At 36.6% G+C, this 18,803-nt stretch overlaps 1 protein-coding gene across 2 annotated transcripts in view; it reads left to right on the forward strand.

Moving 5' to 3' along the window:
• The window catches only part of ADK (adenosine kinase), a 277,135-nt gene that overhangs the window by 20,196 nt on the left and 238,136 nt on the right, over window positions 1-18,803 (forward strand). For both annotated transcript variants that reach the window (XM_050336557.1, XM_050336566.1), the window contains exon 3: window positions 13,229-13,282. In XM_050336557.1, the coding sequence (XP_050192514.1) occupies window positions 13,229-13,282 (54 nt within the window). The remainder of the gene's footprint in view (window positions 1-13,228; window positions 13,283-18,803) is intronic.

Below are 18,803 nucleotides of genomic sequence, written 5' to 3' on the forward strand. Positions count from 1 at the left end.
TCTCAAGGTCTGAACATAGAACATTCTTGAAACTGTTGAGTCAAGTTGCATCACCTGACTGCCAGTAAATTATAAAATCTTCAGTGTTTGCTCACAAAAACTTAAGGTAATGATAGCTGTCTTAAGAAGATCCTCTCAGTCCTAACGTGCCTAAAAATTTGGTAGTATTCCTGACAACAGAAATAGATCTTTGTATAGCCCTAATGATTTCTCCTAGTGCATTTATTCAAATGTGTAGTTTAAATGAATGAAAGATTTTAGTTATACTCCATTTAGGAAAGACTATTTGAAAAATCTACTTATGAAATGACAGTATTGCATGAGGAGCTGTGATGTTTTCAGGATATACGGAACTTGATCAACGATTATAGAGGAGCTTGTAACTGCTAATTTATTGGTAAAATAGGATGTAAGATGCTCATGAATAAGAAATACTACAGTCTTGATTGTGTACTTTCACTTTCCTAAATTCTTGTTTAATAATAATCTGCAAATCATTAATTCATTTTTTATTTTTTGCATTCTTCAGAAAACTTGATATAATACCTGTCAGTAGAACATGTCTGGTTCATGGATTAATTGTATTCTTTAGAATAACATTGAAACACAACAGACTCCCACACAGAGCTTATCTGGATTTTCCCTTCACTCACAAGTAAAAATTTGTTTAACAAAACTTTGGGACTTGCATTACAAGACAAATGATGACATACTGGATTCCATTTGCCTCCTCAATGCAAACAAGGAGCTTTAGGTGAAAGTGCTTTGTGAATTAAATAAGTGTCTCTGTTTTTAATTAGGCAATAATATTAGATGAAAAGACCCTTGCTGAAGATGTCTTTGATGTAAAAAGCTGGCTCTTGTCACTAGAGAACTGAAATCAATCCAGCACTAGATGGTACAACTTTCTGTTTGGAAGTGGTTCTTGCTGTTTGTACTGAGAAACTTTTCATATTGCAGTTTCCTGCTTACACGATTACAAGATTGATTTTTATTTAGGATGCAGTAGATAAAAATTGTGATTTATATTCTGGACATAGCTTTAAGCATTTTTTTAATTATAGGTTAATAAGATGTGATTTTAATTCTGTTTTCCATTCCCATTCCTGCTTCTCCAAACCTAAATTTCCAACAACATAGTGCAGAGTAGAGGATTGTCTTCTATAATATAGTAAAACAGTTTGGTCACTTGTGACTTGAGGAATAGAAAAGCCCAGTCAAAAATGAAGAATTATTTATCACAGTCTTAGTTTTTTTTTTTTACTGTAGCTGAAATTGATTTGCCATCTCTTAGAAAAGACTTTTTAGTGATAGCATTTTTGAGGTGGTTGAAATACCTTCAGCTTTTTTTAAAATTTCAGTTTCCAAAAACGTAGGTATTTAAGTAAATTATAATGCTCATTACTACATGATTAGTTTTACTTCATTTGGGTCAGGCATTCCCAAATTATGTTAATCAAGATGAGAGATAGTCTATCCTTTGTTTGCCAATTAAATACTAATTGTTTCTTTGAAATACTAACGTTTCTCTTTAGTAACTTGCTATTTCATCAGTGTATTGCTGAAGAGTGTGCAAATACCAGGCAGTGTTACAGGTAACTGTATCCTAAGTTAGGAGGTGCTTGTGCCTCTGATGATCCCTGACACTGTGGCTTATGATCTGCGTCACAAAACCACGGCCAGGCCTGCTTTGACTCGTCTTGTCCTGTTCCATCCTGGAGTGTTGCACTTGTGGTCTGTGCTGTAGCCACAGGGAGGGTGGAGGCAGCCTGCCTTCCTCTTAATTACTGCTGTTCTTGTTTTCCCTTAGTCAAGAGCTGGAGAAGGATAAAAGCGCTCTTTGAGCGTTTTACTTTATTTTTGTCAGGGCAGAACCTTCAATACTCCGAGTCACTGGAAATCTGGTTGTGTTGTAGACTTCAGGATGTTATGAAGCCTGCAGTTCCCTAATAAGTTCAGATTAAGTGCAGAGCTGGGACAAAGATTTTTTCATTTCACAAACCCTTGATTCCTCTTTTTATTAAGATAATAGAATATTTCAGTGAAAGTGTTGTGTTAACATAAAAATTTTCTTCATTTTTATGTTCTGCTTTAAACTTGTGGGTCTGTGTCACATGAATACTAGGGAGCAATGGCTAAACAGGTTTTGGTGATTATTTTTCCAGCTTGCTTCAGTCATTTTTTTCCTTGTATTTATTCCCTTGTTGTGAAGTGACAGCAAAAATGTTAACATTTCAGTGCAAGAATCTGAGGTGCACATGACAAAGTGTAATCCTTGTATTGCTGAGGCAGTTTATTTTTATGGTGTTGAGGCTGGGTTTTATTCTATTTAAACAACAGGTGCTTCCCACAGGTAGGAAGATATGTGATAAAGATTGCTGTAAAATTAGGCTATCACTGTAGTCTGGAAGTGTACAGTAAACTTCCTTCAGGAGAGGTAAAACTATGACCAAATTCACTTCCAGACCACTCCAAGTAAAGGTGGCATGCAGTCTCAACTATGAATATTAAGTTCAGCCCAGTGTCCTACATGGACCAGGTAGCATGCTGTTAATCTGTTCTTTTTCAAGACAAGCACTACAGTTACAAATGTACATCTTTTAATTTCTAATATTAATATTTCCCTGGATTCCCAGCAAAAGAGGTGAAGTGTTCCAGAAACTCACATCTCTTGACAACATACTTTGTACAGTTATTGTACAGAAAAGAGATCGAAGAACTTTCTCTATAACTTCATTTTTCAAGAGTGTGTTCCAGTGTATTTCATAGAATCACAGAATATGCTGAGTTAGAAGAGACCCACAAGGATCATCGAGTCCAACTCCTATTTCATGAAGCTGTTTTGAAATGGGCTTATGAGGTTATGTAAGCAGTACTAAACAACTGAAGTACTAAACAGAGCACAATCATTACTTGGTCTACATTAGTTATTATTAGTTACATTGGCATTTGGATGTGTATCTTGATTAGATATTGTTTCAGTTTCAATGTTTATAGTATTTTTAATCTAGGTTGCAATTCCACAAGCTCAGAGTTGTTGGAAATCACATTTTGGAGGATTGTGGGCTGGGAATTAGCTGTCTTCTTCTCTTAAAAGTTTGCCTGTGCAGAATTCCTGACTTCTTTCTTTAGCAGCTTTTGTGCTAGGGACGTGGCTAGCATAAATGAGCCAAGGCTAACTGTAGAATTGCATGAACAGATTCTACCATTCAAATACCAAATTAAGTAAGATGAGTCAGTTGCTTTAGTAAATGCTAGCTTTTTATTGTTTTGAAATCACCAACTACAAATTCCTGTTTGAGCCAGGAACACCTAAGGTGTAGCTGACTTGTTTTCAGAAGGACTGTCAAGTTCTGGATGTAATTCTACAACCAGTCTTGAGACAAAACTGTTACTCAGCTGGAGCAAGAAGCTCTTCTGGGCTATAAATGGCAGGAACTGTCCAAATACCTCAGTCTCTTTTTCCTTTGCCAGTCACTGGGGTGTCTGGACTTGATGTTGCAGCTGCCACTGTGGGTGAAGAATTAAGATGGAAAACATGGCTATATCTAGAGGCAAAAGGGAGGAACAGTTTTTCCCAGAAGCAGTAATTGCATTTCTCAATGTATCTGATCCTCCAGTGGTAGCAGAGAATGAGTTTATCTCTCTCTCAAGAGCACTTCCCTAAATTTCCGTCTTGGTATTACTCATTCATTTTTTAAATTAAAATTTTCATTACAGTAAAGAAACCTTCTCTGCCATTTTCCATATGCTACCTTTTTCCAATAAAACTGATTACTTTAATGGCTTGGATAAGTTTTTTCATCGTGGCTGAAATTTCACGGTAGCTATAACACTTGTCTGTAGTTTGCTCTAATTAGTGTTAAAAATAATTTGTATAGAAGTAAAATTAAGGTACACGAATTCCCTGACAATTCTCTATTCAAGTTTCTGTAAGCTGGGTTGTCCTGTAACAAATCTTCAGGTGCAGAGATAGGTGATGGAAGAGATATAGCTTTTGGGCAGCGCTGAGACTCGTTTAGGTTGAAGTGATAGTATTGGAATTAGTACTTCAGCCTAGCCTGTCACAAATAGAAAAACATAGATAAAATTGTATAACAGGAAAATGGAATACCTCTTAAACTATATTTTTAAATAAATAAGAAAGATCTTAACTGATACATAAGACTTGCTGTTAGTTTTCTCATAATTTCTAAGTGGAGCAATTTTCCATTAAATGTGGTACACCAGTCTTTTTTCTGTGTTTCCCTATGAATGATGAAAAGGTCAATTCTTAGCATTTTGGAGACAATAAAATATTTAATATCAATCAAGATTCAATATCTGGGCTGATTTTGTGGTTTGTGACGTCTTCACTGGGGAATAAGTGCCTTGCTGTGTCTTAATTGATTTTTATCGATGTGGCATTTATTTCTGTGTACTAGAGAGGCTAAAATAATTGTATTTTCAAGGTTCTGTTCTCATTTTTTCTTTTGGAGATAGAGACAGAACAGATCTAGTATGGGAACAGGGTTGCAATTCAGTTAGGAAATGTGCTGCATGTTGACGGAGCCCAACACTGTTGTTTTGTGTTTGCAACAGTGTAACGTTACTGCCTTTGTTAGTGTGTCCAAAGTATTAACCTGTATTTCATTGTAGAACTAGAGCCTATTGAACTGACACCTGACACCTGAAGCATAGTGCTTTACAAGTCTGCCTGCTCCGGAGATGATGATGATGAGGGGTTCGTTTTCAAGCGAAAAGAAGCTCAGATGGGGTAGCTGGCAGAGTTATTCATGTGTGGCATACAGGGAGTCTTCATTTAGCAGAGATCAGTAAAATGATATATAGATCTAGGCAGAAGAATCTGAGGGTCACACCCACAACCACACTACTCTGCCTTCCCTGAATTACATTCTGTAACACTTTGGATCTCAAAGCAGAGCTCCTCATGCAGCAGGGGAGGTATTTGGAGATTTTTTGTCCCAGTGTGACAGGATCTGTTGTGGAACTGGTATGGGTTGGTCTGAACAATAAATTTTCAAGTGATATTAGCAAGTATGGAAAGAACAGAATCCCTTTAGTTTGGATTGTGTACATGTTACTTTTATTGGGGTTTTTTTGCAAGTTTCTATGCAAATAAAATTTAAACACATAATTGTGAAAGGTGGTTTGTGCTTATAATCAAAAGGAATTGAACGACAAAGCAGTATTGATTTCTGGTTGAAGAAAATAGGTATGCAAAGGTTAGATTATAATTTCAGAACAGAAACAATGCAAAAAGACTGGTACAATGAAAGAAATGCCTTAAGTATTCAAGGCTCAAAGGAGTAATATTAATGCAGTATGTTGGAGTTCAGTCTGTAGGGAGAACTGCCTTTAGTTCTGCACAAATGGAATTAATATTTTATCTCTTGGTAAAGTTACTAGAGGTCAACACAGTGTATTTCTACTGTAGAATTCTGAGTACCAGCTTTAAAAAAAACCGTACAGAGTGTGTACAGCTTTTAAAGAGGTGCTTATAGCCAGATATTTCAAAAATTATTACTGAAGAAAACATTTTTCTCTATCTGTATACAGGAAGTGTTTAGCTGTCTTAAATTTTTAGCTCATTAGTTTGTGGTTAAGAACTGTTTTGACAAGGCCACTACTATATGCTTAAGTCCAGAGTGATAGGGCTGACCCTATTAAATGATCATAGTTTTTGCAGTCTGGTGATTAACAGGCTTTGAACTTTCCGGGCTTTCTTAATCCCTTTTAATCATTTAAACCTATTATTGTTTTGACTTCAATTTCAAAAGCCCTTTAAATCTGTCTTACAATATTAATAGCTGATTAAAGTCCTGATTTCCAACCATATTATCAATGGGACGTCTTATCTTAATACCGAATAATCTTAACACCGAATAATTTGGAAACAACTGGGAAAAAATTGATCAAGGGGCATTGAAAAAAACATCAGGAAAACTATACCTCATACATTTTTGTTGGCAGCTCAGGTTGAGTTAATTGCAGTTTATGACACTTCGTTTCTCCCCTCTCCAAGTTTCTACTCTGTGGAATGCCTTTACCTCTGCTCATATTTTTATTCTTTTTCTTTACCTACTTGGCTTTGCATCTGTCTATATTTTGAAGTTGTTGTGTTTGAATGGGTTGTTCTTACTGTCTGCTAGAGTGTTCTCTTGTCATGACATACCACTACCAGTCTGCTGTCATCTGTGGATTTCATCAGTAGTTACTGTACTTAAGTCCAGATGACTCAGGGATGTGTGGCATAGCATTGCCATAGTCTTGGTCTAGCAGTGATCTGTGTTGAAGTCCATCTAAATTGAGCATTCTCTCACAGTTCTAAAAGTTTCCCAAACGAATGTTTGAAAGGTCTTTTAGGCAGTTCTCTCTTCTATTGGTATGAGTGGACCATTGCAAAACTGCAAAACTTAGATTTTTCTGGAAGGAGGCTTTCTTAGTGGTTGTATTGCTATAATACAGTCCCTCTTTAATCTTTCAGTTTTTCAAGGATGACAATCTGGACTTGTCTTATAGATTTGTCAACAAAGCAGTATCTACTCAGTAAAGAATTTCTCTAAAATGATCTAACCTGTTTTAAGGTCATCCTCAAATAACAGTGAATAATGATCAGCTGTCACTAAAGCCAGAAATTAATGTAGAAGAGGCCTCTTTTTTGCTGTCAATTTGAAGCCAGGAAGGAATGTGAAAAGGTAGGGAGGACCAGCTGCCCTGTTATGGAATAGGAGAGAGGCTAAAGGTGGGGAGAAATTTTGAGGGAATGGGTAATGTGGTACATTTCAGATGGTGAAACTGAGAGATTATAGCAAAGTAATAAAGGAATTTAAAGAAAAAATGAAAAACCAACTGTATTAAACTGGTGGAGTAAAAACAGTGCAAGTCAGACAAGACACTAAGACTTTTAGGATATGAATCAGTCCTTTACTGTGTGATTTGGGGTTTTTTTAATGGAGGGGAAAAAACCATGTCTTTAAACAAATATTTGGACTAATGTCCTTGTATGTGCCAGTTACACAGAAACTTTAATTTTGGGTTAGCTGGTTTTGTCCGGTTCATGATGAATTTGGCTGCTGAATTTATACACAAAGTATGGCCTGGGTTGTGTTTTTTTGTTTTCGTCTGGATTTAGCAAATGCACAGCCCCTAGAATCTGGCCTGGCAAGCTCAAAGTAATGATCCAAACAAATACAAGTCATGGTACTTACACTCTGTATTTGTGTACATGGGAAAGATTAGTGGGCTCATGGGAAGAGTGAGGCTACATAAGACTTAAATCAAATTTCTAAGTAGCTGTAGCCTGGTCAGAAATGCAGAAATACTGCCTTGCTTTAAGTAGTATTTTACTACTGTAGGAAAAGCAGTTTACTTACTGCCTTTTGATCTCTCTGTAGATCAAGTCAAAAGAAATGGAGCTAGCACTTAGGGCAGCATTACTTATTCTTACTCTGTCTGATAAATTGCAGATGGAAGTTGAGAAGCAGGCTGACCTTCTATACCCATTCTCCGTAAATCTTATGTGTTAGAAATATTTTGTGAGCTTCTGCTGGGCTTGCTGTGTGCATTGGCCTGTAAAAGCTCATGAGGATGCACTGTTGTAGCAGGTTCACACATGGCTGTGTTCCTGACCTGAAAGATCTCATAAGATGTGTTAACTGCTTTTGGTAGAAATCCATCAATATAGTCTGAAAAGGGACATGTGAGCACCAATGCCCCACAGGCCAGCTGTCCTAGTTTTGGCAAGATTAATAATTAAGAAAAAAACAAAAGTAAAAAGGCTGTGTTTCTTTTTTTCAGAGCAGTTGAAGTAACCTTAACTTCACTTGAAAGTTGAAGCGTCGTAATTGCTGAATCATTTTTATGGAAACTACTTCAGATTAGTCTGAAATAAGACTATAGTGAAATCTTTAAGGTTTATTAATGGCTTTGTTGAAAATTTATGAAGAAATGCTTCTGCAGAGCTCCGTCTTAAAAGGTTTCTTCTTTCATTGATGAAGCATAGCCTAGTACAGCATAAAATCTACTTGCCTTGTCCAGTTAGTGCAACCAACACGTTTTAGGTGTCTGACAGAGAAATTGCACTCTGTTCCTTTTTTTGATGACTTTTCTGCAAAGTTCAAAGAACATGTTGGAAATCTGCCCTTTTATACATTCAATTTTTAATCAATCTGGGGAATTCTTACAGCAGTAAGTGCAGCAAACCATGTCAAGTACAATAAACTTATGGAACAGCAAAGCCCAAGTGCATTGAAAGGTGAGCAGGGTTAGTCAGAGCCACGTACGTGTACAGAGTCAAATGGCAGTAAGTTTGTATTTATTTGTACATCAGGCAAGGCAGTGGAATGTCTGTGCAGATACATGTTTAGAGCTGCCCAGAGTGCTTTACTGTCCCAGCATTGTATTATGGAAATATTTTAATTTTTTTTATGCTGACTCTTCACATTGATGGTTATTGCAGGAAAATACTTTTATGTTCAATGTCCCATTCCTCATAATTATTCTTGAAAATAGTGATGAAAATATAACTCTGATATGTATACAATATTTTGTGCCTGTTTGTGGGTAGTCTGCATGATGGAGATCTTTATCTTGGCTCTTCTAGCTGAAGCAGAGTGTGTATATCTGTGCTGATTTTCATTTTGATATCTGTGAAATTATTACCTATTGTTTCTGTGTAAGTTTATGTTAAGATTGGTGGAATCAAGAAATTTTAAAAGGTGACTTAATTTTGATGATGTGAAGGTGTATTGCTATTTTTAAACCTGTTAGCTCATCACCAGTTTTTATTTTGAGCCCTAGAACAGGTGAGTTTTACCAGCTTTTCAGGAAATTCTTGATAGAGCAGATCTGAACTTGATATATGCTCGAGGTTATCACCAGTACATATTTAGCATAGGCTGTGTTTTCTTTTTAATTCAGTTAAGGCACTGTAAAACTGGATACTGCCTGAAGAGAACTGTGCCTTATGGCTGTTTGTTATATTAAAAGCATTATTATAAAAATGCTGACTACTGTCCAAGCACATTAATTTTCATACTCTGTCATATTAGGAGATGGGAAATAAAAAAGCATTGAGTTATAGGGTTACAATTTCAAAAGAATGTTTCAAATCCATCATACAAGTCAGAGTTGAACTTGGAAGTTCTACTATGCTTAAAAAAGAAAAGCAGACATTTAATTAAAATTTTACATTTCTTCAAAAATTGAAATTGAGATGATAAACTTGCAGGTGAATGCTGGGTACGCCATGTACATGAATGCTACCTTTAGGATTTTTTGTTTGTAGTACTGTAACCAAATAGAATGTGTTGATCAGTTGTGCTTCTAGCTGTGTAAAACTGTTAGTGTAAAACTGTTCCCAGTGGTTTGGGCATTTTTTTCATAGAGTTTTTTCATAGTTCACTGTACTTACAGCCAAATTTCCTCAACATCGTTCCAATTCTGTATATCAGTTCCCAGAACATCTGCAGTAATATTTTAGTCTGGGTCTACGCTACTTTATTTCCAGGGTTGTGGAAAGGAAAAATATTTGGTATTAATGTAGTTGTGAATTAATAATTAGTTAGGCCTTTGTTTCTTGGTGAAACATACGGGGACTACACTGCTCATTTGCCCTGGTAAGTTAAATTCCTAAATGTGCCTTTTCGTAACTAGGTTGGAAGGAATACTGTTTAAAAAAATTATCTCAATGCTGAAAAAAGTAATGTAAAACAGTGTGAAACTTGTAATTTAAACTGTGGTTAGAGGATGCATGGTAGAATTAAGATCTCTGTTATGGCCTACCTGCAGCAGGGCACTTAAGTTTTGATTAGAACAGAGTATGTTTGAGTGTCCATGGTATGATGACATCTAGAGGTTAGACCAAGATGTTACGGCTTAAGAAATTCCGTGTGGAGCTGAGTTTGGGGAGAAAGCTATTTTCAGACCTGGAAGTTTTGCCCAAGGTGCAGTCAGCATATCGGGCTGTCAGAAGGCATCAGCTGTGATGCTCCGAGCGGGGTGTGGTATCGGCACAGCAGCTGCTCCAGCTTCGTGCAAAGAGGCAGCTGTGCAGGGTGATAATGGCTGGAGTCCTGACCCTTCTGCTGTCTGTCTTCTTGGACAGTTGCCATTTTGAAGGGGGTGTCTGGAACACTGGCTACTCTTCCAGTAGATTAAATGTGTGTGAAGGACAAATCAAAAGGCTTAAATGTAGTATTTTTGAAATGGACTGCAGTGTGTTTTGACACTTACCTACAATCTTCTTGTAGACCCTTTCTTCTTAGGCCCCTTTTTTAAATAGGTGCTTGAGCAGTGCTGAAGAGACTATTAACTTTTTGAACCTGTATCAGAGTTTGGTACTGGATAGTTGAAAAGAATAATAATTATTTAATGCTCTAGGATGTGTTGAACTTTGAATTTCACTGAGCAGAAAAAAGAGAAGTTGTGATCCCTTCAGTTCTTTCATAGTGTGTTTGCTTCTCCTCTACTTACTAGTTTAATACCAGGCATGTAAATCTTTAGTACATACACAATATGTTGTTCAGGTTGCTTAGGTGGTTTTAAATGTCCTTATTAAAATTTTTTGATTGCTTATCTTTAACATCAGTTTTGCAGTTGGTATTGTTAATTCCTAAAGTGTTTTGTAGAGAAATTCTTCCAAGTCTAACCTTCATCAGTTAAGAAGACCTAACTGGTGCTTATCAATCTTGCCTACGAACCACCTTGGGAAAATATTATGTAAGCTGTTCACTGTGCTAGTTCCACATTTACATTTATTAAATAATTCAGCAGCTGTGTATGAAATATAATATGCGTCTTAATGCATAAAGTACTGATAAAAGTTTGAACTCTACAAGTATGTCCCTTTGTGGGAAATGTTCTTTCACAACTTGCTATCAAAGCAATGTCTTTAGGGGTCAAAGAAGAATACTTTAAAAATGCCATTTTCGTGGTAAGAGAAGAGGGTGATGTTCAAAAATATTAGGTAAGCTAAGGTTCACGAAAGGAACTATTCTGCAAACCTTAGGGGTAGCAACTGTGTCCCTCCCAGCCCCTCTGTGGTATGTCAGTAATATACCCAAAAATCTCACATCTGTTAAATAACATTCCCATTATGTTACATGATTTCTGTGGTAGGTGACTTATTAGTCTAAGTAGTGACAGGTTTTATTTGATTGGGGTTTTTTGCCCCCTTCTAAATAACTGTGGGGGGAAAACCGTGGTTAAAAAAAAAAAGTAGTCATTCCACAAAGAATATGGAAGCTTTGAAAAGCTCAAGTATATGTATTATTTCTATATCCTCTGTATTCAGTTGAAGCTGAAGTAGTTTGATTTCTGGTGGAGGAAAAGCACACAGTGTTATTTTTAGTGAAGAATGTCTGTGACTTTATGTGAGTACATTTGTTAATGTGGAAAATGATCTCCATTTACAAAATGGATTACATATTAGCATATCGGTCTATGACAGATACATTTTTTGAACAAATGACCTGATTTCATTTTAAATGAGATGGCAAGTGTCTTAGGTAGAGTTAGTGTCCTTTCACTTCTGAAAGATGTTCCTTTTAGAATTTCTTGGTAGCTCTTTGCTTTTTATCTGATACCTAAGTATTTGCTCTCAGTAAAATGCTTATTAAGACATGACAAATGGAGATACTGGGGAGATGTAGCAGTGTTATGAAGAGACTGGTTAAACCCTTTCTCTTGAAAGAAAAAAGAGCCTGATACTGTTCATTACAGAAAACATTGATTTGGAAGTAATTTAGGACCACAACAGTTAAAATTTGTGGCTTAAAGACTAATAGGATGGTATGAGAAAAGACTGGGCAATTAAAGAAGTGACCTGAATCTGTTATTGAACAGTGTGTTTCAGTCCAACCTTCTTACTATAAGAGTCAAATGTGAGCCCTGCATTTGGAAGGAGAATGTGGATGAACCGCGTTGTATCCTGATTAGAAGTGTCTACATGAAGGATTTTGCAGCAAAGTGGATAAATGTGTGCAAATCAGCATGATACCGTGGCAAATAACCTAAGGCAGTCTCTGCATGTGTGTACAGGAAAAATGAGTCAGTCAGTGTTTGAATGCAGCCAGCACTAATGAGCTTGAGAATGTGTCTGGGATCGATGCTTGCATTTTAAATGGATGCTAAAAATATGAGTTTCAGAAAGTATCATCAGAAAATACTGTAAGGAATAGAGAAGGTATATTTTATCTGTTTATTATAAACAAAAATCAATTTGCAAGGTAGCTGAGTGTAGTTGGTTGGTGATCAGAATCTTTCCTCAGGAGGAATAATTTACGGTTCTGCAGTTGACTGGAGGAAGGATCAAAAACAGAGGGCAAAGGGACAGTGGGCACTTTCTGCAATGTGAGCAGTTAGCTGTTTGCAGTTATCCAGTGGACACTTGACTTTTAGCTTACATTATGAATGACTGTTTTACAAACCAATCAAGCTGAAAATCCTACCAAATACAAGGGAAAAAAACAATTCTCACTGAACACCACAGGAGTTTGATTTGTGGAATATGTTGAGATGGTAGAAGATTTTGCTGTAAGGTGGAACAAAAGTGAGGTCATTTCTTAAAGGTTTTCTGAAGTGAGTGACAGTGCAGCCTGCAGCACGGCTGGCAGTAGCCTGTGCTGGCAGAGACTGCCTGCCTTTTTCCCTCTGATCAGGCAGTGTAGGCAACCTATTCTGTTAAATCACGTTATAGGTTGAGCTAGCAAAGAAAGCTTCTTCTCTCAAGAACTCACTTTCATCAGAAGTTGCCTGTATGGACTGCAGAAGTTTTCCTAAATAGCCTGTTTTTAAAATATATTTTTTTCTACAGAATTATTTTAGTATTTATTATAATAGTTCTATTTGGTATAGGGAGAAACATTACAGCTGGATTGACTGCTCATACTGCTATGTTTTGTCAGATCCAAATTATAAGATCAGTGTACAGTTTATGGTATGAAGTGCAGTAATTTTGGATATATAGTCAGACAAAGTATCTGGTTTGAAGTATCCAGGGTTTGAAGCCATGATACAAACCAAAATTTTGTGTGATGTTTACTTTGAAAAACATGTAATAATATTTTTAGAAAGCTTTATAGCTGTCTTTGCAATACCTGAGGTTTCTGAATTAACAAATGTTGTTTAGTTAAATAATTTAAAACTATAAAACTACATTTTATGGCTATATTCTCACATGAGTAACTGTTTTGTCATTTTTCTTTCTTTTTTTTTTCTTCCTAAGGTATGGCCTGAAGCCAAATGACCAAATTTTGGCAGAGGAGAAGCACAAAGAACTGTAAGCTCTTTTATGGTGATATACATGCATGTTATATATTTACTTTTTTATGTACACACATATCTTATTGTTAAATCCCTGAAGCAAACATTTTGTGTTTTTATAAATGCCTTCTGCTCGAGTCTTGTCTGCTGCAAATTGCACAACTTGTCTGAAAACTAATTGTTGCTAAAAGAGATTTAAAAATCTTTTTGCATTAATTTGTTTTAAACTTCTTTTATTAACAGCAGTTGGTACACATGCAATCTAAATGGCTGTGTTCATCCTAGCTCATATTTTATGTATGACGGTGATTACATTAACAGCTCCTGCCAGCCTGCAGTATGTCTGTGTAGAAGTGAAATGTTTGTTTCTGTTTGATAGAAATGAAAAAAAAGGGGTTTTGTTTTCAGGTTCAGTGTTGACTCATTATTTTAATTTACTTATTCACGTGATGTGATATGGCCATTCTCACCTTCACAAATTCTCATTAACACTGTTGGATTGTGGTGTGGAAGAGGCACCAAGGAAGAGGCACCTGTCATTTATACTGAAATTTTGCTTGTTTTGGCTAATCTGATTTTGTAGCCTAAAACCTCTTATTCCTGGGGATAAAATATTATCCATTGAGTCAATAATTCTTCTGCCTTGAAGGAGAAGCAGCTATAAGGATCCTAATCAAACATGGATTGCAATGACATATTCAACTATTTTGCTCCTTCATTAAAGGTGTGTCCAAACCAAAGAAGTGTGAAGTTCACATTTATTTTGATTTTTGTATAGTCTTCCATGTTCAGGCAAATTAACCTTAATTTTTGCACTCTAGATGATAAAATACAAAAGCTCTACAATTGAATTGAAAGCCAGTAGTGGGTAAGTGTATATTTGGAAAATGCAGAGTAAAAAGACTGGTAGGCATTGTCTGCATATGTCACTTGTATGTGTAAGCATTCTGGTTACATAAAGGCTGGTTACATATTTCAGAATTTAGCTTCAAAATTCTCTTGCTCTCAAAGCTCTCAATTATGTGAAGTAACTGGCTCTTCTATTACTGCTATTCTAAATTCGTGCATGTCGCTACTGTTGGCTGAAGACCTGTACTTGGTGCATGAACTCCAGTTTTCTTCTTGCCCCATTCACTTGCTGTTCTTCATGAGCTACCTGAAAAATGTTCTATGTGAATATACTCTTTGCCATTCCTCAAATCTGTATTATGTAACTGTGGGGTTTTTTTGAAGATAGTTGGTCTGAAAGACTGTAGAAACTGCTTCACTTGTGACCCCTTATGTAATTTTATTCAGTATTGGCTCTATGATGACTTCTGGAGTGTTTATTAAAAGTCTTATTGCTAAACTAGATATAGATTTTTAGGATTACTTTCATATTTTTTACTGTCAGGATAGAGATAACAGGGAATTTGATCCCTTTTGTGTTAGCCTCTATACTTAGAAGAAAAACACCTTTTCTTCTTTTCTGTTTTAAACTTTAGGCTCTTGCACATAACTGTTTCCATTATTACACTAGCATTATTTTGAATTATTTCATGGTACACCCAAAAGTCTTAAACAGTTTATCCATGTGTAAGATGAGGTAACTGTTTCAGGTGAATTATATTTATAGCTCTCAGGTTTTCCCATGTTAAAAGTTTAGATGTTTCTCAGTAAGGTCATCAATTTCAAACAGTAAAAATGTATTCTGTTAATGAAGATTTAATTCCTTTGGAAAAGATTTTTTTTTTCTAAAAGCCTTAGTGATTGAATTACTAGCCAAAAAAAATACCCATGTTCTTTCTGAGGATGGAAAAAGACATTTAACTTAATACATCATCGTAATGTACCTGTGACATTAAAACTGCTTGAGCTCCAGGCAAGACAGGCAACAGCAGTTGCCTTTGATCATTAGGTAAGATTGGGTTTACAGAGAGCACAATCTCTAATGATAGAGCACTTCTGATGAACCCATTAACCCATTTTAGAGGATATAAGCTAGAAGTATTAAAAGTACTAGCATGGTGAGGGGTTAAACACAAGTTAAATCACGGCTCTGTGTTTTGGGTAGTACAAGTTGTACTGTGTACACAAGCTTTATTTACACAATAGAAACTGATTAAACTGAACCTTTGGATGTGAGGTATTTCATTTGAAGTACTTAAATCTTCTTTGAGCTTTTTAAGTATATTGCATATTAGTTGATTGCATATTACTTATTGATATGTTTACAGCATGAGGGTTGAACTCATTTTATTAAATGAGTTTTTTATTCAATTTTATTTAATAAAGAAGTCTTCAGTAAGACTCAGAAAGATGTACATGAATCAGCTGCAAGCGAAACCTTCCTTAGGTGTTTTGTTGTCCTCACTGCAGTAGCTCCTGAGATGATTTATGTGCTGTTGGGTATAATGGAAGAGTTTGAACATGCTTTTGCCTTTGATCTTGTCATCTTGAATGTCACTGGATACTTGACCGGGGAAAAACTCTCATAGGTCAGTGTCATGTTGTTTCAGGAGAGACCTTTGGGACTTTTCTAATGTGCTGTGTGCTCTTCTTGTGGACCGTGTGAATGCTGTGGTACAGAACACATTGCACACTGCTGAACCTTGGAGCACTTTCAGTCCTTCAAGCTAAATTCTTGGATGTAACTTACAGAGGAGATGTTAGATAATAATAATTTTCTGGTACTTAAATAAGCTTTCATATTTAAAAGATGCTAGTTCTGGGGAAATGTGTGAGAGGAGTCACCACTCGGGTAATTGTTACTGAGTGGTTATAAATTTATTTTTAATTTCATTGCCCTTATAACTGAAGTGTTCTCCTGAACCCTTACAAATGTTTTTAAGTCAAATGGAAAGTTATTCTTTACATGTTACTGTTCAGTGCCAAAATCCTCCTATGTAAAATAATTTACCTTTCACTCTTTGAAATGTCAGCAGCTTTTCCATTGTCTTGCCTGGTAGTAAAGACGACATCCTTAGGCATTCTTCATCTAGTAATATCACAGTGATTTATCTGACTGTCAGATGTCCTTCAGTTTCTCGGAGATCACATCTGTGTAGCAGTTCTTCATAAAAATGTAAATTCTGTTCAGTAATGAATGCCTTATCTCCAAAGGTAATTGGGCCAGCTATACCTGAATTGGCTTGATCCTTTTGTCCTTGAATCTTAGTTATCTAGAGAGATAAGTACAGCCACTAAGACTGGAGTTGGTTTACAGGAATGGCACATGCTTAACTTCTATTTTAAGAGCTAAGGTATGAAAGGTCTTTTTTTTTCTGCTTACAGTTCACTTTGACTGTAGCAGCCTTTTAATTTGTCTTTTCATTTCGTGCACACTTCTTTTATCTTAAAGGAATTGGTTTGCACTAAAGCTGTAAGTTGGTGCATATATGCATTCTGTTCAGAGTTCAGCTGTAAATATCTACTCCCTCAAACCCCAGTCAACTTCTGAATGCATGTCATGAAAGGTAGAGGATACTGACCTGTTTCCATGTAAAATTAGCAGATTAGTTAAAGCCATCTTAGCTGGAGATCAAGCAAAGCATGCCTGTGTTGCAGTGAATCAGATAAACAATGATACTTGTTTTCACTGGCAAGTTTGTTATTCTGCAGTGAGAATAACAGAAGATGGAGAAACAGTAGTATTTTCATTTTGCACAGATGTTTTACAAGGTAAGTGTGCATTTGTGGCATGAAAGATTTCCTGGAGATGTTTCCCACCTCCCCAACCCAACTAATTCCCTGTAACTTTGAGGAGAGGGGAAAAAAAATACATCCTGCAAGACTGCTGAGGAAACTTGTACATAATAAGGTTGGTGAGGACTTAATGTTGCATATATTTTTTTCTCCTTCTGAGAACAATAAATAAACATGAACTCTGAGAAAAATGGAACTATTTCTCCTGACCCTTTGTATGGTCATTTTACAAGCTTTGTTCCTATTTAATTTTTTCCAATTGTACTGAATTGCTTTAACTGAAGGTCACATTAACTAAGTATAGACTTCTGTGTGTGTGTGGGCTGTTTCCTGAGCTGACTTTATTTTTTACTATGGTTCCACATCTGAAGTTTTTTAGGAGAATAAATTTAAGCTAGCTGCAGCAAGCGATGGGGTGTGATCTAAGTTGTCTTAATATTAAAGGAAGAACATTTGATTTGTTTACCTGATACCCAAGACAAAGTCCATCTTCACTGTGTAGAGTAGTGTTGGCAGAGGTGTTGGGATTTTTTACTAATATTCTCTTTTAGTAAAGTGTGGGCTGCTAGCAAAATGTTGGTAGTTTGACTTGCTTGTGTGAATAGATGACTAAAATATATTCTTTGTGAGTTTTAAAAGCATTGTTTGGAGTTTAGTGGTACCACTGAGTCTGTAAGCAGTGCTTCAAGACACTTGTTTTAGTGTTGCTTTGACTGCTGGTTGTACAATTTTATAAACTGTTTTGTTTAAGCAGTTTGGACCATGATGCAGTGCCTTTTTGGAAGTTAGTTGAAGGAGAAGATAGGAAATGTGGCACCTGCGTTGTGTTTCTGATTTTATAAGGCGTCTTTATAGAAAGAAAGGCTGTGAAGTGAGAAAGAAGACAAATATAAACTTTCTTTCTCTTCACTCAGCTTTTTGATGTTTTGATCAGAAGGGAGAGTGGAAGTGTTGCTCTGCTGCAAGTTAACTGAGAGGGATTTATTTAAGTATTTCATTCTTAGCTGCAGAGTTGCTATTTTTCATCGTGAAATTGAACAAGGGAGAGAGGGTCTCAAACTTGAGAACAGCTGTTTGGGTGACTAATGGAGTTCTGAGTTACCTGTAACATCTGGCTGGGAGTGTGGTGGTGGTGTGGGGGTGTTTTGTGTGTGTATTGTCTGGTTCTGCTCAGTCAATATGTGAGTACTGGAAGGGTCAGTCTTGGAGTCATAGTAGGGACGTTTGGGGATTAGAAAAGGGCCTCTGTGATAATTGGGAAAGAGTAGAGAAATCTATAGAAGGGTTTTAGAAGTAGTCTGGGTTATGTTAGAGAGAGCTCGAGGATGTGAGAGGGATTAGAACCTCTTCAAGGGAATGCTGCAGTGGAGTTTTCTTGTATTTGGGGGCAGGGCGATTACCCTGTGTTAATCACTGTCTGTCACAATACTTGAATACAAAAGCTGAGGGACTCGAGCCCAGTTACCCCACTGCTGCAACCATGTGCTGCTGATAGTTCAGCTCGCAGTGGGAGAGCCGGGAATGCTGGGCTCTCGAAGGGTGCAGGTGTCTGTAACGCCGGTGGGAAGAGCCAAGCTGAGTATTTTGTGCCACTAGAGGGCGCAGTTTATCCTCGGTAACACCTGGTTTAGGGTTTGGTGTCTTGGTGGTGTGTAGTCTCTCCAAAATACTTTTGGCCTTTATCCACTCTGCTCCTCCCAAATCTAAAAAAAGAGGGTAGGAAATTGTTGGCGGGGGGAGGAAAGAGAAATACCAATTTCTTGTTAGCCTACTCAACGTATTCTGAGAATATAAATGATTTATATGGTTGAGGTGATACATGAACCTGTCACAGATACCTGTTTAAGGTGTTG

Source organism: Myiozetetes cayanensis, unplaced genomic scaffold (genome assembly GCF_022539395.1).
Source record: "Myiozetetes cayanensis isolate MyiCay16 unplaced genomic scaffold, myiCay2020 scf10, whole genome shotgun sequence".
In the NCBI taxonomy this organism is placed as follows: Eukaryota; Metazoa; Chordata; class Aves; order Passeriformes; family Tyrannidae; genus Myiozetetes; species Myiozetetes cayanensis.